At 40.0% G+C, this 22,032-nt stretch overlaps 2 protein-coding genes across 6 annotated transcripts; one reads left to right on the top strand and one right to left on the bottom strand.

Moving 5' to 3' along the window:
- Nucleotides 1-675: 675 nt before the first annotated feature.
- C8H11orf71 (chromosome 8 C11orf71 homolog) lies at nucleotides 676-10,481 on the bottom strand. Of its 4 annotated transcripts, none has more exons than XM_073808171.1 (2): nucleotides 8,042-10,481; nucleotides 676-7,318 (listed from the first exon to the last, which is right to left on the bottom strand). In XM_073808171.1, exon 1 carries the CDS (start codon nucleotides 10,316-10,318, stop codon nucleotides 9,923-9,925), a length of 396 nt encoding a protein of 131 aa, XP_073664272.1. In that variant the 5' UTR covers nucleotides 10,319-10,481; the 3' UTR covers nucleotides 676-7,318; nucleotides 8,042-9,922. The 4 variants fall into 4 exon arrangements, with proteins under 4 accessions (XP_073664272.1, XP_073664273.1, XP_073664274.1 ...); XM_073808172.1 differs by having other exon boundaries at nucleotides 9,651-10,481; XM_073808173.1 differs by having other exon boundaries at nucleotides 676-5,515; nucleotides 9,651-10,481.
- Nucleotides 10,482-10,590: 109 nt separating this feature from the next.
- Nucleotides 10,591-20,498, top strand: RBM7 (RNA binding motif protein 7). 2 transcript variants are annotated; one of them, XM_033862044.2, is made up of 6 exons: nucleotides 10,612-10,748; nucleotides 11,339-11,462; nucleotides 11,643-11,805; nucleotides 12,446-12,533; nucleotides 15,315-15,405; nucleotides 17,212-20,498. In XM_033862044.2, the coding sequence occupies exons 3-6, from the start codon at nucleotides 11,745-11,747 to the stop codon at nucleotides 17,572-17,574; spliced, it is 603 nt and encodes a 200-aa protein (XP_033717935.1). In that variant the 5' UTR covers nucleotides 10,612-10,748; nucleotides 11,339-11,462; nucleotides 11,643-11,744; the 3' UTR covers nucleotides 17,575-20,498. The 2 variants fall into 2 exon arrangements, with proteins under 2 accessions (XP_033717934.1, XP_033717935.1); XM_033862043.2 differs by lacking the exon at nucleotides 11,339-11,462 and having other exon boundaries at nucleotides 10,591-10,748.
- The last annotated feature ends 1,534 nt before the right edge of the window (nucleotides 20,499-22,032 follow it).

Raw genomic sequence — 22,032 nt, 5'->3', positions numbered from 1 at the left:
AGAGGACTGTCTAGATAAGACTTCCTAGAAACAGCAGCACATTGATATGGACCTCACGTTCTAGGATCTAATCTTCAGCTTCATAATCAAGGAAATCTGTGTAAGGGTCTCCAAATGTAATTAGATTCTCTGGGCTGTTTCATGCTAACCAAACCCACAAAAAGTAAACGCTAAAGCAGAGTGCCAATAATCACAGGACCTTGTAAAGCTCAGGTGGGCTGATTAATACATTCTCTTCCTAAAGACATGCTACACAGATGTTTGCTTGGTCAGCTTGGAGCCAGAGCAAGGAGAGCTAATGGATCTCACTTGTCAGTTTTATCTGGCTTCGTATTCTTCTCTATGGATCAGATATTCATGTTCTTACATTGGTGGACACTCTTCCTTTCATAGGAGAAAGCGAAGCAAATTCTTACCTATTGAACTGTTTTTTTAGAAATACCACGTAGGCTATCCTTTCTGTTAATGCAATCTTTGTTTGATATGGTTTAAGACAAATGATTCAGCAGAGCTAATACAGTTGTTCATTACCCTAGAGTATCCCTTGTACCTGGTTATCATCCATGATTATGTTGAAATGATCCACCAGGAGAACAATGCAGGAATTGATTGACTGATGTCTTGTAGTTAAAAATATGAACATAACCTAATTGAAGTTAACATGATTAAACAATAAAGAGACTAATAATGTCTTTATTAAAATACTTTACAGATTATTTAAATTTAAACAATTTTTTGATAAAAATTAACAATTATTTTGTAAATTCAGAAAAACAGAATCAGCATATATTATACAAAATGTCATCACCCAAAAATCACATTTTGGCACAATTATTCCTAGTCTTTTCTCTATATATTTTGTTTATATAGGTTAGAGCATATCATATATACAATTTTACATCCAGCTTTTGTCATATATAACATAAATGTCATTACACAAATAAATTCCTATGTTATCTAAAACTTCATATTTGAACGGGTAAATGGAATGCCATCTTAAATCAGAGGTTGCAAGCTCAAATGGTATAAGGGGCCAGGTAGGTAACTAAAATGTGAAATGTAAGGGTATAAGACATAGGGGGTAACTGAAAACATATATCCCACCAAAGGTATTCAAATTTAGTTTTATTTTTAAATATATGACAGCAAAATCAAGTGGAGAAAATAAGCAAGCCACAGAAGAATATGTACAGTATAATACCATTTATATTGTTTTAAAACAGGTAAAACAATTCTGTGTTACACTTAGAGATACACTAGACATGCACATGTAATGAAAGTAGTTCTAAAAAGTAAAGCAGGGAATGCAAAACGCCAAATTCAGGACAGTGATTATGTCAGGTGGGAGGAAGTGATGTGAGCACAAGGTTATCAAAGCGAGATAAACAGAAGAGATTTTTAAGAGCGGGGTAATATTTAAAGTTGGGTAGTAAGCACCCAGGTGTTGACCGAAAAAAATGCACATCCTAAAAGTTGAGAATTGTTTCATTTGGCAGACTTTCTGAGGACTTCAAGCCCCAGAGGCAGCCTCTCAGATAGATAGCTCTGAGGGACTGCTCTGAAGAGGTAAGGGAGGAGCGAGGATACATAGGAGTTTTGCAATAAAGACCAGGTAGTCAGAACATCAAAAGATTATTGTTAATTAAAGAAAACCAGATATCTCAAGTTAGTGAATTTAGCACTTTTCTATGTATGGGAAGATGTAAGAGTCTGGGCTCACTGAAAACATTCCTTTGATATGCACCTTGGCTATCTAGGGCCAGTGTCCCGTGCTTTCCCATCCTGAGGCTCCTCTGGGTGCACCGTTAGGGGGCTGCAATGGCTAAAGACTTGGCAGTAGGCAGCTGGGTTGTCTCCACCCTGAGTTCCCTTAGGGCTCACTGTTCAGTGTGGCTGCAGTGACCTGATGGCCGTAACATCCTTTGTTTACTGATATGATAGGCAACGTTTTTCATTCACATGGGTATTGGTTGCATTTTACTTACACTGTCTTGTACATATTATTGCATATTTTAAAGGGGAAAAAACGCCCAAACTGCTAGCTAAAGAAAACTTCCCTCTGGATTTGGCCACCAGCTGCTAGCTGGCTACCTTAGCACAAGTAGTATAGCATAGTCACCAAGAGTATGGGCTCTGAGGCCAGGCTGCCTGGTCAAACTTGAATCTCCACTCTACCACTAAACAGTTTTGTGCCCTTGGGCAGTTACTAAAATTCTCTGCAAACTAAGGCTCAAAGATCAAACCCAGCCCTTTGCCAATTTTTATAGAACCTTCCAGCTAAGAATGGATTGTACATTTTTTTTTTTTTTTGTGGTACGTGGGCCTCTCACTGTTGTGGCCTCTCCCGTTGCGGAGCACAGGCTCCGGACGCGCAGGCTCAGCGGCCATGGCTCAACGGGCCCAGCCGCTCCGCGGCATGTGGGATCTTCCCAGATCGGGGCACGAACCCGCGTCCCCTGCATCGGCAGGCGGACTCTCAACCACTGCGCCACCAGGGAAGCCCTGGATTGTACATTTTTAAGTGGTTAGAAGAACTGCCCTAGACCACTGTTATCGAACTGTAAATGGCTTTGGAAATTAGCTTTTGCTACAGGCTTGATAATGTTTCTCAATGAATTAAACGTAAAGCTGTAAAGCCAAACAGCATTTCTACACCATACCTATACTGTGGTAGACTCATTTCAACAACTAACCTTGTTTGAATCACATGCAATCTCAAGCTGGTTTATATACTTTACTATGCTGTTAATAAGTTAAGAAGTAAGATCTCCATATCCAAACAAATTTGCAGTAGATATATTTTCTGAGTTCAGACTACTGTCCAACAGTCTTTTGGGACCTAGATCTAAGTGCAAAGAAAATGCCCGTATTTCAAAGTCCATTTAACTGTGCAGTTGAGGAGTTTCCACCTAAACTTCAATTAAAAGCAATTAATCTACAATGTAATGACATGCTTAAAGGCAAATATCAGAATTTAATAGAATTGTATAAATGCCTTCCAAGCAATGAATATACTCAATTAAAACCATATGTTCATGGACCGATATCAGTATTTGGCAGTACCCATGAAAAGAAAATTTCAAAGGTATTTTCAAAGATAAAATACATAAAATTCATTAAAAATCAGCATTTTCAGATGAGCATTTGCTATTGATTTTGATGATAGGGAATACCAACTTTGAATTCCAGTTAAGCAAAAAGAATTCCATCTTCTCCTTAACAGTATTAGTGTTACTGAACCAAACTTGGGTCCACTCGCCTGTGCGCAGTAAAGCCAATCTACTGACGCTGGATTGTGGTGAAGGAAAGTGCAGCGTTTATCGTAAATGCGCTAATACAAGCAGGATGGTGGCTTGTGCTCTAAAACCCCAAACTTCCCAAAGGGTTTCAGCAAAGCATTTTTAAAGGCCAGGTGAGGGAGGCGGTGGTCACAGGGTATGTGGTCAGCTCATGCACAATGCTCTGATTGGTTGATGGTGAGGTAACAGGGCTGTGTCACAGGGGTTAAGGTTATCAATCCTCAGGTTCCAGTAGGTCTGGGGCTCAGGATCATCAAGTAGTTAATTTCTTCCATTTGTTGGTGGTTTTAGCATCTGTAAAACAACTCAGGAAGTGTGCATCAGTTACTATTATCTAGGTACTTCAGAGAGGATCTAAAGCAGAGGATATAGGGGAGGAGTCTGTCCTGGGAAGGCCCCATAGGGTCCTCCCCGGTTACATTAGCATTACAAAAAATTGTATCAATTATTATATTTTGAAATTCATCAATACAAATTTTGCAGAAATTTTTCTTGTTACATAAATACCTACATAATAGCCTCAATTTTGCCTCTTGGATTACAAAGTCTAAAATATTTACTACCTGGCTTTTTATAGAAAGTTTGCCAATCCCTGTCATAGAATGACTGTGAGGATTAAATAAAATAATCCTTGTGGAAATAATCAGTAGCGACCTGGCATGTAGTAAGCACTCTTTTTTTTTTCTTTTTTTTCCTTTACCTGTCATCTATTTTGGACACATAGTTTCCCTATTTTAAAAATTATAGGTAGGGGGGCTTCCCTGGTGGTGCAGTGGTTAAGAATCTGCCTGCCAGTGCAGGGGGACATGGGTTCGAGCCCTGGTCCAGGAAGATCCCACATGCCACGGAGCAACTAAGCCCGTGTGCCACAACTACTGAGCCTGTGCTCGAGAGCCCGCGAGCCACAACTACTGAGCCCATGCGCCTAGAACCTGTGCTCCACAACAATAGAAGCCACTGCAATGAGAAGCCCGCATGGCAACGAAGAGTAGTCCCCTGTTCGTAGCAACTAGAGAAAGCCCACACGCAGCAAAAAAGACCCAACGCAGCCAAAAATAAATAAATTTTAAAATTAATTAATTAAAAAAATTATAGGTAGGGAAAAAATTAATACATTAAATATTTATGTGCATAAATATTTGTCCACATCTTGTATTAGGTTATGTTCCTAGAGGCAGGTTGATTTCAAATCAAAGCACACTTTTAAACAAAACTTATTACTTTTTTACTTATAAACTGAGGTGTTTATTTAATATAGTGAAAAATTAGAACAATACTAAATACTCAGCTCTTGGAGAATGGTTAAATAAATGGTATAGTTATAGGTCAGAATAATATTCACATTTGGCCTCCAATTAAAATACAGAAAGTGAAAAGAGTGTAGTTCTCAGTCTAACAAGATAAAACCAGGTAAGCTACAAAGGCATGGCTTTTTTTTTTTTAATTGAAGAAAGCTTATTTTATCTTATCACAATTACTCTTATTCCTGCACTTGCCTTCCTGGAATGTTCCATTTTGCGATTTTGATTCCAAGGAGAAATAGCCTATCTGTGAAGTTCATTCATTCATTTAACAGGCATTTATGAAATATCTACTCTTTGGGCACTTAATAGGTACGAATAAATACAAAGATAAATTTAGGCAAGTTGTCTGCCCTCAGACAATGTAGTAGGGGAGGTAAGAAATAGATTATACCTCTATCCCTGGAGTTAGGTGTGAAGCCTCACCCCAAATACATGAACAGAGGATGAGGCAGAAGTTTCCAAGGAAAGGAAAAACCAAGGTGCTCCTACAGATGAAGGATAACTAGTTGTTGGGTAGACAGAATATCAGAAGTCACCACACTTTACCAGTTCTGTGAGTCAATACAGTCCATTTTTTGCAACAGTAAAAACTTTAACCAATCTGGATGGATAAAAATTTAACTGGCAGAAAATGAGAAGGACAAGCAACTTAGTTAAAAGGTCTAGGATAGGCATAGACACAGAGGCAGAAAAGAGCAGCAGCCACCCGGGGAATTAAGAACATGAAAGAAGGCTGGCAATGTAGCTTGGTCAGATTATGGAAAGCCTTAAAAGTCTGTTTATAGAGTGTGCAGTTTTTAAAGCTGCACTGCTTCAGTTACTTTCAGGTCTCTGGGAAGATGAAGACAATTATTTTTCCCCTCTGATTCAGAAGAAGTGTATTTTGAAGTAGGGTTGCCTTCAGATATTCCACTGAAATAAAAGCCAAGTAAACAATGATTTTTTTAACATTATACTATTAGCATACTTAATAACTGCACCTACCCGTATTCATCAGGGGAAGTTCCTAACGCCTTTCCTTAGTAACAATGCCAGGCTTGATCCTCAGTGGCTGGGAATCTGCAGCTGCACGCTTGCCTCCATCCTCCCACCCAACCACCAAGGACATAGACAGGTACCAGAAACCATGTGGAATAAAGATGGGGTTGAACTTTGTCAAATCATGAGTGAGGAAACCAACCCACTTGCATAACTCATAACAATCTGGAAACTTATTAAATTCTGCCACACCATATAAAAATCCATTTCTAATACCTGACGTGGGGAGCCAATGGAGCTTCTTAGGTACGCAGCATTTCTAATTGTTTCTGTAGAACTGAGGCTCCTCAGGAAGATAGGTAGTATGCAAAACTTTTAAATTTATGGACAAATACATTTGTGAATCATTGGTTAAAATGAAGTTACACAGGTTTCCTTTTCTAAAGGAATTATCAGACCCTTTAACATGTTATTACACATTATGGCACCCTAAGAAGGTGATAAAACATGCATTTGTCAATTTTATCGACCTCGTCTTTTTTCCAAAGAGTATCTTGTATTTCTAGTAGAGGTTCTATGGAATATACTATGGGAAACACTGGAAGAGTTTATGGTACTGTAAAGTTATAGTTTAACTATGCGATCAGAGAGAGATGCTTTGGGCTTATTGATCTGGAGCTATATATATTTAGGATGCAGAGAGACAGAAGCAAACAAAACGGGATAGATGTCCAGGTAAATACAGTCCAGGTGATGAAAGTATATACGGAAACATAACATAAATACATTGGTGAAGACAAAATGAGCAGGACTTTGCAATCGAATTGACACAGGCGATAAAGATAGGAAATAGGTGGTATGAAGTTGTAGATACTCAAACTTACACATTTGGTTGGCTAGGAAAATGAGAGTACTTTTCATGGAAATTAGGAAGACAAAAGCTGCACCTAAGTGGGATCTAGACAGGTTCATCAAAGGAATAAACGACACAATTTTGTTCGAAATACAGTTGAGCCTCACCATTAAGTCTACCTACTCTTCCCTCCCATAGGACTTTCCTCCTTTTCTTTCTTTTCTTCCTGCTGAGTTACCCCTCTTACAATTAGGCTTAGCACCAAATCTGGCTATTAAGGGAAAATCTCCTTGGCCTCCTTTTTTTCTATACCCCAAATGGGCATTCTTTTTAAGAGTTTTAGAGCTGATGAATAGAGGAAGTAAATATACTAATAGGACTTCCCTTTGACACATACTAGTCAGTTGCTTAGTATGATATAAAAAAAATGGCCAATTAGAACAAAAAGGAAGTTACCATGGCTTTTTAAAAACTTATGGAAGTATTAATTTGGGGTACTATTTTTTGTCTTAGAAAATTCATCTATTTTAGAATGACAACATGCTATACTTAAGCAGTGATATTAAATTAAAAGTAATTTTGTACACTAACATGGATTTTTAATAACACGGACTACTCTTGGGAAAACTTAGTTGTTTCATTTAAAGAGGTTTATGTTGGTCCTTGCTTCCACAATAGTCTTTGTGACTCTAGGCAGATGCTGTAACTTGGACACCAGTGCAGATGTTAAGAACAAGGAGAATTTAGACATCCATCGGCTCAGATTTAAAATTATGGAGCATCGGGACTTCCCTGGCGGCCCAGTGGTTAAGATCCCGTACTCTCACTGTAGGGGGCGAGGGCTCGATCCCAGTCCGGGGCACTATGATCCCACATGCCGCGTGCTGCAGCCAAAAAAAATAAAATGATGGAGCATTAATGTGAACAAGGTTCACATCAAATTTTTTTCATATCATTTTCTTTCTGGCACATATACACTGTTTATTATTCAATCAAAGCCCTACTCCTGATGACCCTATGTGAGAACAAACAGAAATCAAGTCACTCCCACTGGATCCTCTTCCTCTTGTGTGATTTTGTGCACGTTTATGCCAAACTTTTGCTCCTTTGTTTACAAATCTCAGCCTTCTTTCCCTGAAGCTAAGGAATATGGCTTCAAAGGTGTATTTAATGTTGTACCATCTCCTAGGGTGATATGATCCAACGTGGCTGCCTAGGGCAGCCCCTATTTATGCCTATTGCCTAAGCATAATTAATTGATAGCCCGCCTTCCCCTCTCAAGTGCCCTGGTTTACACAGTAAATATGGTCATCCTATGTATTGGATGTATACATCCTATACAAAAATGTATACCTCATTTTTCACTTCTCATCCCCCCAATTCTCCATTTTCAATTTTAATCAAGTTCATGATTTAAGGTATAGAATTAAAGGTTAAATGGGAAAGAACTGAAGAAGTCATTTATAACTTTTCATCTTATAAAATAAGAAGTCTTATTTCATACTTGACAGAATTTAGCCTCTACGTGAACTTTGGAGAGTTATTACCCTGTGAGGTGGTATTTTCCACCATCAGGCATCTCTAAGTTTTATGAAAATCCTTCTTACCTTCAGCCTTAATTTTATTATTCTTTCCCAATCTAAAATTCTTAGCATGTAGGTTTGGGATTCTTTCTCAACCACACCCAGCCTAAGGAATCCATATATTATGAATTAACTTCTTTTCAGATATCTATTGATAGAATAGCATTAGTTAGCTACTATCTTTGCGAGAATTGAGAAAAGTCACTCAAGTTATTTTTGGTGTTTCGTGATTCAAATGAGCAACCTGGGTTGAATGGCTACAAGGCTCTATCTAGCTGTATGACCTTGGAAAGTTTACTTCATCTCTTTGTGCCTTGGTTTCTTGGCAAAAAAATGAAAGCATAATACTTTTGTTATGGGCTGTTGTGAGAACTAGATGACATACATAAAGTTCCATAAGAGCAGAGACCGTATCTATCTTGTTCACCACTTTATTCTAAGTGCCTAACATAGTTACTAGCAGGCACAGAGTAAGTGCTCAATAAATATCTGAATAAACAATGAATAATCGCCTCTAGCACATTGCCTTGCACATATTACGCATAGCTACTATCTTTTCAAACGATTTTCTTATGACCTGGTTTCCAGACCTCTCACTCTATTGATCACTCTTACAGAAGCTCTCTGGTTTGTCAATATTCTTAAAATGCAGTTCTCACAATTCAATTGTTTGGTGTGTGGTAATTTTGCTTATCTGAACGTAATTACAGACCCCAGTCCGCTGGGAAAAAGCTACACTGCCTGCTTACATAAAGAGTTGCCACTTACAAAACCCACTAGATTTCTCCCAATACCACCCTTTAAACCTTGGAGAATGTATGGTTAAGACAAAATTATGAGCAGATAAGAAGCGATCAGCCAGATAAGGGAAGAACCAGGATAGTGCAGTATTACGGAGAGCCATGGCAACCAAGGTTTATTTTCATCACTGCACCTAATGAACAGTCCAGTGTGGTGATTATTAGCCTCTCCATCTTGAGTACACTCCTTGATCTCCTTGATAGCAGGGCTATGTAAAGTTCATCCACAGTGCTTAGCACTGAGGAGATCTTCAAATACTATTTAATAGTGGAATGGCAAAAGACAAACGAGAAAGTTTAAGGAAGATGCTAGAGTGAACAGATGAGCAGCTTCCTAAGAGGAAACTGTAAGATGAAGGTTTCCAATTTTTGTATAGTTTGGGACAAGATTCAGATTAAGGAAGGTGGGATTGAATGTGAGCAATAAAGTGACAAATATAAGTGTAAAAATTCATTTGGAACTTTTGGCAAATAAAGAAATGTAAATTGGTTTAATAATTTGAGAGAGGAGCAAGGTTTAGGTTTTGCTTTTGTTGTTTTAGTAGAGACTGAAGTTTGTAGATATTCCTTAAGAAAAAGTGGAGGAGGGGAATGGAAGAAGTTTTAAGGACAAGATGATAGAAGTGTTGGGCCATAGGTGGGAGGATATGCCACAGTAATAAACCAACAGAAGTAAAGGCAGAGGGAATAATCTGAGGTAGAAGGGTAGGCATGTAAGGAAACTCGGAATTATAAGTCTCAAAGTAGGAGAATCTGCCAGGGAGGAGGTGTAAGACCTGTGGAAAGCAAGACAAATTTGGATCCATTGTTGGGAGGATAAAAGGATTACTGACCTCTGGGAAGGATGATCCCATCCTTTGTGACTACCTCAAAAAAAATCTCTGCTGCTCCTCCCTTCCGATCTGATCATCATGGCTGTTTAAAACCATCTGAATCAAGTAACTGTAAACATTTTACTTTGCGCTAGGCTAGAGTAACAGGACTACCACGCATTTTTATATTAAACTGAAAAGACGTCCTCTAAAAATAAGACTTCGGTTGCACCAAAAAAGTATTTTAGAGAAGCCTTGTTCACAAGCTGAGGGGCGGAGAAGAGGTATTCATTTTAAGCTGAAAGACGGGCTGCGCTAACACCTCCAAGTGCCACCAGACGCTGTTGCAGGACACTTCTTAGGAGGTCGAGTTTAACCGCACGGCCCGGGTAAGGTGAGAATCTGGCTTGGCGGCTTCGGCTCCGCGCCTCCTGCTCCCTTCCCTCTGTAAAGCGGGACGGGCTCCTGCCGCCACCAGGCGCCCGACGGCTCTCGGTCCGGAAGTTCAGCCGCACAGTGGACCGAAGAATAGGTTCTGGAAGAATCTCCTCGGGACTGGTAACGAGGAAGCTGTCTCCAGAGACCATCGCCAACGCTAAGGCCGACGAGCTGAGGTCGCCGTGGGAAGAGCGGTAGGCCACCAGGCCTCTTCGATCGCCGGCAGACAGGGACACATAGTTCAGGGCCATCTTCAAACACTGCCCGCAGTATTTGTGTTACGTCCCACGGTCAAGGCAGACTCTTCGCGGCTCCACTGATCAGTCCAGCCGGTCTCCAACACTGAGACCGACTTCATCGGAAGCCATCACCTGAGCGTCTGCAGATCAAAGACCCACTTTAACCCAGCGCTCTCCTCCTGAGCATGCGCAGTCCGTCAACGCACGTTGACGCCGCTGAGAGCCGACGTGATTGACGTTTACGTCTGTGACGCCTGGGAGCGCGAGGACGTGGGGTTTCTGAGAGTGCGCAGTGGGTGCGTCGGCGGTGACCCTTCGGCCTTTTTCGGGAGGGGGCGATGCTGAGATGGGGGCGGCGGCAGCGGAAGCGGATCGTACTCTCTTTGTGGGCAACCTTGAAACGAAAGTGACAGAAGAGCTCCTTTTCGAGCTTTTCCACCAGGTAAGCGGCTGGGATCAGCCTTTCCCTTTCGTTTTCCGGCCCGGGTAGGGCCCGGCCCAATGGCCATCCCCGCTTTCCCGGCTTAAGCGGCACGGTTCGTCCCGGCACCGGACAGGTGGGCGGGCTGGAGGTGGGGGTCGCGCTTAGAAAGGGAGGCGCTCGCTACGTGTCGCTTTATTAGAAGGATCCTGGTTAGTTCAGGCCGAAGTAACGACTAAAGGTGGTGGAGGGTCCTCTGTCGGGCATTCACGTGGTAAAGAGTCAGTGCTCTTAAGCGACCTCGTACGCGTGGGTCCTTCGTTGAGCTGTGCTTTTCCTCTTCCTGCTTTTCTCATCTTCCGCTTGTAAATTTTATTTCAATTTCTTTCTTAGTATCCGTTTTCCACTTAAGTTTCTTACGAAGTTGCAGCAAAGACAGACTCATAAATACTCTGTAGGAGAGCGGCACTGTAGTGTTTATGTATTAAAATCTGTATCAAGATGCGTTAAACCTGTTCCCTCCAGTTCTGTCTTTCAACAACTGGTAATGTTTGATTAGTCGATACAAAAGTGAATTTTTAGTCCAAGAAAACTACTTTCTCTTGATAAAGGTTAATTTCCACGCAGTGGGATAATGATGGATGTTGGTGGCCTTGTTAAAGTCATAAAGTGCTGTGAAATGTAAATTCAGTCGGTGATTGGGTTTCCGGTTCCTTATGGGCTCCCTCCCTCCAAGTAAGTTAATCTAATTTTCGGTCATATCTATAGGATCTTTAACCGAGATGGAAATCCGAGTGTATCCATTTTTAAAATTAGAGTCCCTGGTTACATTTTTGAATTTTTTAAACTTTGTAAAATTTGATTATTTTCCTGAAACTGCCTTACTGAAATTCTGAAAACTTTTTTTGTCTGTAGGCTGGGCCAGTAATAAAAGTGAAAATTCCAAAAGATAAGGATGGTAAACCAAAGCAGTTTGCGTTTGTGAATTTCAAACATGAAGTATCTGTTCCTTATGCCATGAATCTACTTAACGGAATCAAACTTTTTGGAAGGCCCATCAAAATTCAGTTTAGATCAGGTAACTATTCACTGATGATGTTTAGGAGAGAGGTTGTTTGCCGCTTTGTTTTTAATTTTATTATTTAAAGAACCTATTTTTGGATGAAAATGCTTTAAGCTTTATGAATAGTAAACTTTATATATCCCTGAAAATGGGTAACATTGACAGTGTGGATTTTGAAAGCTGTAATTTTAAAATGAGAGTTAACATTTCAGTTTGGGTTTGTGAAAAGAACATAAACCTTATTATTAAAATGACTGAGTTTGGGTTCACACTCTAAAAGCACAAGGATTATTTCCTGAAAATACTTTTCCTGACTGCTTTGTAATTTACTTTTACAAATTTTGATGTGTGATCATGTAAGGATGAAACTTTCCTTGTAGTCATTCTTACAATTTAGTGTGGGGATCAGAATACTATGGCCAGATTGGGTATTTATACATTGGAAAGTACGTTATTTGGAACCCTTTGCTTTGGGTATATTTGGTATTAAACACTTAACAATTTTCACTCTGATGAACTATAAAGCAATTTACTGAAATTTGAGGTTTTCACTTTTAGCCTATGTCTACCTTTTTTGGAGTGATTGGGCTGAGGGATACAAAATTTCAAATTAAGTTTTTTATCAATAAGAATTTCTCAAATTGTTTCATTTCAGGAAGTAGCCATGCCTCACAGGAGGTCAGTTCGTCATATCCCCAGCATCATGTTGGAAGTTCAAGCCCTACTTCCACATCTCCTAGCAGGTAATATTTCTCACCTATTTTTAAAATCATTTATCAGGAATTTTTTTAGGCAGTGACTTCAAAATGCATAATGAGTGATTGGTTTCTTTCTTTATGCTCCTACCTCTTTATTCTTCTGCTATATTTGCTATGTTGGATTATAGTTATATATGTATCTATTTTAAGGGGACTATAGGCCCCTTATATATAGTTCCCTTAAAATAGATACGTACATAACTGTATTTATGTTCATTTGTAAAGACATACCCACACCCACATACATGTATATAACTGAGACGAAATTTCTCAAAACATTACTTAGCCTTACTACTTGTAGTATCCTCTATTTTCTATTTTATTTTATTTTTCAAAAAATCACATTAGTTTTATGACCACTAAATGGTTGTTGCTTGCAGTTTAAAAATACCTGTTAGTAAACAGACTACTGGACTAAGAGTTCATAGAATCGGATTCTGGATCTGTCTCTACCAATTGTGTAATCTTGAGCTAGTCTATGTCCCTGTCTTTCCATTTGTAAGGAAAAGAAGTTGATTTGAATGATCTCTGAAATACCTCTTAGCTACTGAGGATTGGAAGAGGTACCATATTTATATTTACTAATAATTTTCTTTGGGGAAGCTGATATTTTGCCAGGGACGGTTTCTTCCCGGTATGTCCATAGAGCTATTTATCAATTTATGGCTTCATTCAAGAAAGAGTTAACAAATACCTTTCACCTGTCGGGTTCTTCACCAAGTCCTTTGCACCTATGATCTCATTTATTCCTCACGGTAGATTTATGAGGCAAGGATTATTATTATCTCTACCTTATGTATGAAGAAAATGAAGGTTGGGGGTTAACTTGCTCAAGCGTGAACTGCTCATAAGCAGTGGGCTTGTTTTCAAACCCAGGTAATGTGATTGAGCACACCCACCATGATACGAGTAGAAAGTTTCTAGAAAGTTTTAACAAGGAGAGGTAAGTGAATGAGGACTTGAAAGAGGGCAGTGTACCTAGATCATAATGAATAGAAAATGGAGAGTAGTAGATGATACTGTTGAAGTAGATAGAGGCAGAAGATACAGGGTCTTTCTTACAGGTCATAATTAGGATTTTGGAATTTCACCCTAAGAACAGTAGGAAGACATTGAAACGTTTTCAGTAGGGTAGTAAGAGGAACAGGTTTGTATTTTAATGAGTTAGTTGGTTGTACTGGGAGAGAATGGATTGAAGGGGACAAGGGTGACTAGGAAGCTGTTGGTAGCAAGGTATTGGTGTTAGTAGCAAGGAAGCTATGGGAGTGAGGTTGCTGCTTTGGATTAGGGTGGTGCCAAGAGCTGGAGAGAAGTGGGCGGATATGAAAAGAGTTTGGAAGGTGAAAATTGTAAGAGAGCAGTAATGTGAAAAGGGTACCCTCTTAGAGTCTTTTCTTGCCAGCTGAAGTTAATTGTGTTTAAATGCTTTTCAGTGTGGTTGGAATTCGAAGCATCTCTAACCACTTTTATGGACTCTTGAAAGGTATCTTAGGTGGAGGGAAAAAAAAGAGTTTTTAACCCTTCTTAGAAATTCTTGGGGAAAGAAATATGCAAGTAAATACTGTAGTTTTAATCAAACACTAGAGTGTACCTGATTTTTATACTCTCTGTAAGTAAAATTATACTTTTTACCCCCTTAGCATACAGGTACGTAATCCGATTTGAGAAACCCAAATACGGCACTTCCCTGGCGGCCCAGTGGTTAAGACTCCGCACTTCTACTGCAGGGGGCACGGGTTTATTTTATATATATATTTTTATATACATATATATAAAGAATAAAAGTTCTTTTTAAAAAAAGTAGCTTTCTTTACAGCATACAAATAAAATCAGTTCTGCTTAAAAAAGAGAAGAAAACCCAAAATAAAAAGATCTAAACTGTAAGATAAATCTTGATGATTTGATTCTTGGTGATTTAATTCCAAATCTTGGTGATTTGATTCCAAAGGCATATTTTAAAATAAAATTAAAACCTTTCTGAGTTTTTCTGTAGAGCAAGTTACCTCTATAGGAAGTGAGGAATAAGGTTTAAGTCCTTAAGATTAATATTCTTTTTATGTTACAGAACTCCTTACTCCCCCAAACCTATTATTCTTTCTTCTTATCTCAGTAAAGGTCTACCTAATTGCTCAAGCCAAAAATCTAGATTTTTATCTTTTAGTTCTTCTGGTTCCCTCACCTGTTATGTCTAATTGATCAAATCCTTTTCATTTTAGTTCTCGGTCTAGGCCTTTGCATTACTGGCCCAGGTATTGACAATTTTTTTTCTATAAATTGACACAATTTTTTTTTCTATAAAGGACTAGTTTCTTCTGCCATTGTAGCACCACACAGATAATACCAAAACAAAAGAGCCTGGCTAAGTTCTAGTAAAACTTTGTTTACACAAACTGAGTTTGGCACACAGGCTATAGTTTGCTTCCCCCTGCACTAGTCCTTCCCTCAGCTGGAGTGTGTTGCCTCCAGGTAATCTTGTTCAGCTGTAACTTCAAATGTCTCCTTTTTAGAAAGGCCAGTCCTGACCAGTCAAGCTAAAATAGAACCGCCTATCTCTCTCACCTCAACTTGCTCTTTAGTCATTTCTTACTATGTCTTTATAACCATGTGAAATTGTCTTGTCTGAATCCTTACCCCAGCTCCATGAGAACAGATACCTTGTTGGTCTTGTTCATTCCTGTCTTTGAAGACTGTGTCTTGCTCAGGATTGGTATGTAGTAAACATTTACTGAATGAATGATTATATGTTGGTTTTCTTACTTTTCACAGGTACGAAAGGACAGTGGATAACATGACTCCATCAACACCAATAATTCAAAGATCTTTTTCTTCTTCAGAAAATTTTCAGAGACAAGCAGTGGTAAGCTGATTGTTCAACTCGAGTTGCTAAAAAACTCGTACTTAGTTAAAACATTCATTCTTAATTCTTAAGTTCATTTCTTAAATTTTAGTTAGACTAGCATGATCTTTGTAGATCACTCATTTTAGTTTTCACTGGCTGAAATATATATTTAAAAGATTGAAGATAAAAAGAAGAACTGCTTGTCACATTTGTATTTTTCTTTAACCATTGTTGGTGTGATGTGTGTGTGTGTTGCAAATATTGGATACTCATTCTCCGATGTTCTTGCAACCTGTGCCGAGTAACTTCTCATCACGTACTGTTTTTAATACTTAATACGTTAATATACTACAGTCTTCTAGTCCACCTCCCTTGTGAACATGCCATTTTTTTGTGTAATAATATCACCAATGATAAAATCTTAAGTATCTTTTGCTATTGCATCTTTGTCTTTGATCAGTCTCAGATCCTTCATTCTTTTCTTTTTCTTACGTTTGTTTCTTCCTTTTTATTTTCTTTGCCTAAATCACAATCTTGAATTGTGGTCCCTAGGCTTTTGTATTGCACAGGTCTGCAGAATAAAAATATAAGTGAAATAAAATAAAATTGAGAGACCAATATAAAGAGATATCAACTTTTATAAACATATTATATATTTTTCTTATTTTGCTGTAGACCATTAAAAAAAAATCATCATTAGCTAATGTCTGTCCACAGGCAGAATTTGGGAACCACTCGTCTAGTCACTTAGTACTTGTATCTATTTTCTTCTAACTAGTCCTCTCACACACCATTTCAAAATTACTATTATAACTCTGTTTTGCTTATCTTCCTGGTGATTTTTTTAATATAAATTTCGTATTTTATTTATTTATTTTTGGCTGCATTGGGTCCTCGTTGCTGCGTGCAGGCTTTCTCTAGTTGCGGCTAGCGGGCTTCTCATTGCAGTGGCTTCTCTTGTTGCGGAGGACAGGCTCTAGAGTGAAGACTCAGTAGTTATGGCGGCGCATGGGCTCAGTTGGTCCGCAGCATGTGGGATCTTCCCGGACCAGGGCTCGAACCCGTGTCCCCTGCATTGGAAGGCGGATTCTTAACCACTGCGCCACCAGGGAAGCCCTAGCCTTGTGTTTTTGCTCCCATTATCTGGTTCCAATAAACCTTTCTAGCTTTACCGTCCATTAGTCATGGCTCATGAGATCTATAACCTGTCTTAGCCAGAATTACTTGCTATTCTATGAACTATTCTGTGTTTCCCTGTTATTTTTGTTTGTGCAGTCTTCTTTCCTTGACATACCTCCCCCTTAAAATATTTTCCTTAAAAAAACTCCATCCAGGGAATTCCCTGGTGGTCCAGTAGTTAGGACTACACGCTTTCACTGCCAAGGGTGTGAGTTCGATCCCTGGTTGGGGAACTAAGATCCTGCAAGCCGTGCGGCATGGCCAAAAAAAAAAAAAATTACATCCATACTTTTAATACTCAGATCATATGTCGCCTTCATTAAATCCTTCCTAAAGATACTGAGCTTTTGCTTTTAATGTGTTCATCATACAGTGATTTACATTATAGTCGTTTTGTATTACTTCTTCCCTTCTAAATTATATTCTGGAGGACAAGGAGTAGTAGTACAGGTATCTTGTAGGTATACATTGGAATGAATGAAGCTATTGTACTACTTTAGTTGTGTTTACCTTAAGATTCAGCTAGGCAAGAATGATTTTGCTTTTCCATTATTGTGTTCGTTTGACCATGGCTTGATATCTGTTGCCTTTGCTATCTAGGAATATTTGTGGTTAACACATTTCCTTCTTTTTCTCTTCGCTCAGATGAACAGTGTCTTGAGACAGATGTCATATGGAGGGAAATTTGGTTCTCCACATCTGGATCAATCAGGATTTTCCCCATCAGTTCAGTCACATAATCACACTTTTAACCGGTCTTCAACCTCCCAGTGGCGCCAAGATACACCATTATCACAGCGAAAAGTCAGACAGAATTCTCATACCTATGCAGTGGATAGACATTATAGCCGTGAACAGCGTTACACTGATCATGGGTCCGACCATCATTACAGAGGAAGCAGAGATGATTTCTTCTATGAAGAGAGAAATCCCGATGGCTGGAGCCATGACTATGATAACAGAAGAGACAGTGGTAGAGATGGAAAATGGCGCTCATCTCGACACTAACAAGTGTTAAAAGGATGTTTTCATAGTGTCATTCTAGGCCCTTTTTGTTAAGTTGTTTCTGGGAATGTTTTCTTTAAAAAAGTCTATAGAGCAGCTTTACAAGTTGGCACATTTCTTTATAAAATTTTTAAAACCTAATTGCAGTCCAATACAGAAATGAGAATTGTGGTTCTAGTTTTATTACATTAATAACCTTTCACCTCAGGGTTTTAAGAAGAGGAAAGGGTTTTATGCTAAAGAAAGTGCACAATTCCTAATCATTTTAGACAATTGAGGAAGGGATGTATTATTTGGATTAGTTGTATTATGAAGCAAATATTTTAATTATCTGTTACCTTTTTGTATTACAAGAAATTTCTTGTTAGGGAATCAGATTTTTGGTGTATATAATGGAAAACATTCAAGTTGATAGTCTGAAATGACTCAGTATTTTGTTACTAAACGAGAAAATGTAAATTCAGTGATTCATTTTACTAATATTTGAGAAAACCTTTTGGTCAAATTTGGGGATAAATCATATTATTTAACTTAGAGAACTTAAGTGTAAGTTCTGTGACATGATCTTGAGTTTTACTGTAAGTGAGCATACAAGTATACATCTACACATGCTATTTCATTGTAAAATTTTAGAATTTGCTCATTAAAACATGTTCAATGGGCTTCCCTGGTGGCGCAGTGGTTGAGAGTCCGCCTGCCGATGCAGGGGACAGGGGTTCGTGCCCCGGTCCGGGAAGATCCCACATGCCGCGGAGCGGCTGGGCCCGTGAGCTATGGCCGCTGAGCCTGCGCGTCCAGAGCCTGTGCTCCGCAACAGGAGAGGCAGCAACAGTGAGAGGCCCGCATACCACAAAAAAAAAAAAAAAAAAAAAAAATGTTCGATGTATGACTGAAGTCACTCAGGAAGTTAAATATCTCTAAATGTATTTTTTTTACAGTAAAAATACAGTGTTAATGTAAATCTTTTTCTGGAAGAACAAAAATGTAAATGCATAGTCAGATAAAATAGTGAAATGTTTTACTGAAAGTATTCTTTTTTGGGAAAAAAGGTTCATGAAACCTTTAAGTGCTGCCTCTTATCACTCAAATTTCTAAACTTTTAACATTTTCAAAGTGCAAGGACACATTTTATTATGGAGATTGTACAGGGTTCTTTTTTGTTTGAACATTTGAAGGAATTTAGTCTAAAACACTTTGATTTAAAATTTTTAAAATCTTGTTTAACAAAACTTTTATGTATCAATATGCCGTTTCCCTTTCATTGTAGAACTTGTTTATAAAAATTAATTCCTTGAAAAATTTGGATTCTTTTTAATATTAACTACAACATTTGTACTATGTTGCTTTTTAATATATTGAAAACAAAAAGGAGGGGTGTGTCTTTTTTTTTTGACATCACTAATATTGTACACAAAAAGCTAGCAGCATACTTTTATTCAGTGATTGCGTGGTGTTAAGAGTATCCTGAAATATACCTTTTGAACATATCAAACTTATATTTTAGAATCAGATTTTCAGTAACACATGGTTTATGTTTCTGAGCACTGTAAACTAATTTAGTTACTCTCCCTAGTCTCTAGGAGTTTGTACATTTGGTTTTCTCTGTTTCTAAATGCATGCAGCTTTTCTGAGTCCAGGTAAATGGAGCTAGCTATCCAATTACTCAGCACAGAGCGTTCAAATCAAGTTTCTGTTTGCTTAAGCAGTTTCATAGTAGAAGGATTTGTTTCCAACGAGCCTGTTATTTTCAGGTGTCTGACCTATATGAAAATTTACTCAGTAGCGTTTGTAGATATTAACAAAGATTAATACTGCTTTATTGCAACTTATCTGTGGCTCAGATCTGTTCCTGTTGATTCACAGGTGACCCTGGTCCAGAATAATTTTTTTCTTTTTTAATGGTTTTTGGGACACCCCTTCTGAGGTTCCAGTGAATCTTTCACTTCACCCTCATCCAGTTGAAAGTAACCAGACTAAGTATATGTACTGTGTAAAGAGATAGAACAAGACAGCCACAAAGAATTGAATATAGCTGGTGAGACAATTCACCGAGGTATTGAGAGCTGCAGGAGTAGAAAGGAAGAGATTGTTTTTATGGAAAGCAGTTTCTCCCAGAGTGTGTTCCATGAAACAGTACTCTCACAAGGTGTTCTGCAAAAATAACAGGGTTCTGTGGTCAAATGTATGGTAAACATTATGTACTATCTAACACTGTGACTCTCTCTTAATGAGAAGATGCCATAAAGCTGACAAGTGCTGCAGTAATGTTTATACCTAACAGTATTTTTTGAACTTACTTGACCCTTTCTTTACCCTTTAATACATAATACATTAAGATCCCCCCAAAGAATCTCTGACTCCACCCTTCTCCATCTAGTCAATCATCAGAAAATTTTATACCACTTTCTGATTACGTTGTGTAGGCCCATCTTATCTGTATCCACTGCCACCATCCTAGAATGGGCAATCATCATTGCAACAGGGTTATTCCAACAGCACCCTAATGTTTGCGTGCTAATTAATGTATTCCTATAGTATTCCCTGTATTTCTCTTACAGCCTTTTTATTGTATTAAAATTTTATTTTTATTTGTATCTCTCTAGATGTCTCCATGAAGTCCAGGACCTCATTTTTTCACCACTGAATTCCTAGTATTCAGTGCCTGGCATATATATAATACATGGTAAATTTTTGCTGAATAAATGAAGGAACGTTTGTCAAATAATTGAAAAAAGGAGGCTTCAACACTGAAAACGTCTTTGGTATAGATTTCCGCACCCTGAACCATCATTGCATCCTGTTATAAAAATTGTATCACAACATACTGTGCCTTTGATACACTCTAGAATTATGTTTGTTTTTCAGGTTGTTAAGAAGTTATTGGATCTGTATTCATTAAGGTTTTCTTAAAATAATTGTTTACCTTAGTTGGGTTTTGGAATTGTGGTTCTGTTAGTTTTGTAGAATGAATTTATATCTTTTTTTGTTTTTTTGTTACAAAGGCATTTAGTTTATTCTCATCAGTATCACTGATATTCTCATGGTTCACATTTCCCAGGGCGGCTCCTCTTCTTACAGTAGTTAATGTTTAATCTCACTTATGGGCCGGAGGAGGGGCTGGGCCCAGGGCAGGGAGGGTGTTGGCACTCCACGCGGACGAGGCGGGTGATCTGTGCTTCGTGAAAGAGACATGGGTGAATGGGCGGCCGGGGGACGTGGAGGGGGGCCCCCAGAGTCTTTTTTGCATTGGTCAGTGATTCTCCATTCATGTTCCATCCTGGCTGCCCGGGGGTGGGGGTCCATGCAGCTCAGGGCAGGGCAGGGCCAGGGGAAGGGAAAGCAGGAAAAGCAGCAGGTCGCCCAAGAGGGGGAGGCAGGGCGGGAGGGCGCAGGGGTGGCTCCTGGGGTAAGGCACAACCCTGTCTTTGGCTCTCCTGGTGAGGAGTTTCCTCCCCTGCGCCCCTGCCCCGCCCCTCTCCCCCGCCCCTCCCCAGACCTATACACACAGTCCAGGGAGCCAGGGGCACCTCCTGGAGTCCCTGAAACAAGAGCGCTCTGCCACCCAACCCCGTGCTGCAGGGGCTCGGAGGAGGGACGGGGCAAGCCCCACCCGAGGACAAGGCCAGGAGGGGCTGGACAGGGGCCTGCCCAGGACAAGGGGGTGGGGAGGGAGAAGACCCCAGTCCCACACAGCTGGCCCCCGCTGAGGCCTGGAAGGAGGGGAGCGCCCGGGGACTCCTGCTTCCTTTGGGGTCTGGCTGGAGCCCCAGCCCACCCTCGGCCTTGGTCGGCCGGCAGCTTGCCAAGTGCCAGGATGTTGTGCTTTAGGATCTACTCTGGGGTGGGGTGTCGAGGCCAGGATGAGGGGGCAGGGGAGGTGCGACTAAGGTGCTCGTGCTTTAGCTGGGGCTGTCGACCCCCACCCCCCCGCCCCACGCACTCGGGCCGGCTGAGGGCTAAGGTACTGGGGCTGGGCCAGGAAAGCAGAGCGCCAGGGCCCCGCTGGACTGACCCTGCCCCTCGCAGCAAGCACATGTCAGGAAGGACCCGCTCCCCGCAGGCTGGCAGGGGCTCCTGGGGGGGGGGGGGGCACAGGCCTCCAAGTCAGATCCCAGTGGTCCAGCTGGCCCCCACCCCACCTCCTGTAATCCCCTTGCCTTTGGAGAGAGAGAAGCTGCTGGGAGCAATGGGCTAGTCAGACTGCTCGGAGACAGAGGCCTTGAGAACCGGGGCTGGAGACAAAAATGTGAACTGCGAAGAAATGACATCCAGCGTGTGTGGGGAGGGGTGCGGGGGGGGCGGTTAAAAAACAAAAAGAACCCTCCAAGTTTACACGTAGAACTCAAAAAATCCACAAAACCACTCACGGAGCTAGGCAAGGATAGAAAGAGAGGAATGGTAAAAGAAGATTCGGCAAACGATCTGTAACCATGAAGCGGACCCGGCCCTGCCAGGAGCTGG

Source organism: Tursiops truncatus, chromosome 8 (genome assembly GCF_011762595.2).
Source record: "Tursiops truncatus isolate mTurTru1 chromosome 8, mTurTru1.mat.Y, whole genome shotgun sequence".
In the NCBI taxonomy this organism is placed as follows: Eukaryota; Metazoa; Chordata; class Mammalia; order Artiodactyla; family Delphinidae; genus Tursiops; species Tursiops truncatus.
The sequence above is the reverse complement of the archived record's forward strand: the minus strand, read 5'-3'. Positions and strand labels throughout refer to the sequence as shown.

What these genes read in the sequence shown, in the direction of transcription:
- C8H11orf71 (XM_073808171.1), bottom strand. Translation starts at nt 10,318, where the DNA reads ATGGCCCTGAACTATGTGTCCCTGTCTGCCGGCGATCGAAGAGGCCTG.
- RBM7 (XM_033862043.2), top strand. Translation starts at nt 10,653, where the DNA reads ATGGGGGCGGCGGCAGCGGAAGCGGATCGTACTCTCTTTGTGGGCAAC. An exon ending in TTTTCGAGCTTTTCCACCAG is followed by an intron (nt 10,749 to 11,642) that starts GTAAGCGGCTGG and finishes TTTTGTCTGTAG; the next exon opens with GCTGGGCCAGTAATAAAAGT. An exon ending in ACTTCCACATCTCCTAGCAG is followed by an intron (nt 12,534 to 15,314) that starts GTAATATTTCTC and finishes TACTTTTCACAG; the next exon opens with GTACGAAAGGACAGTGGATA.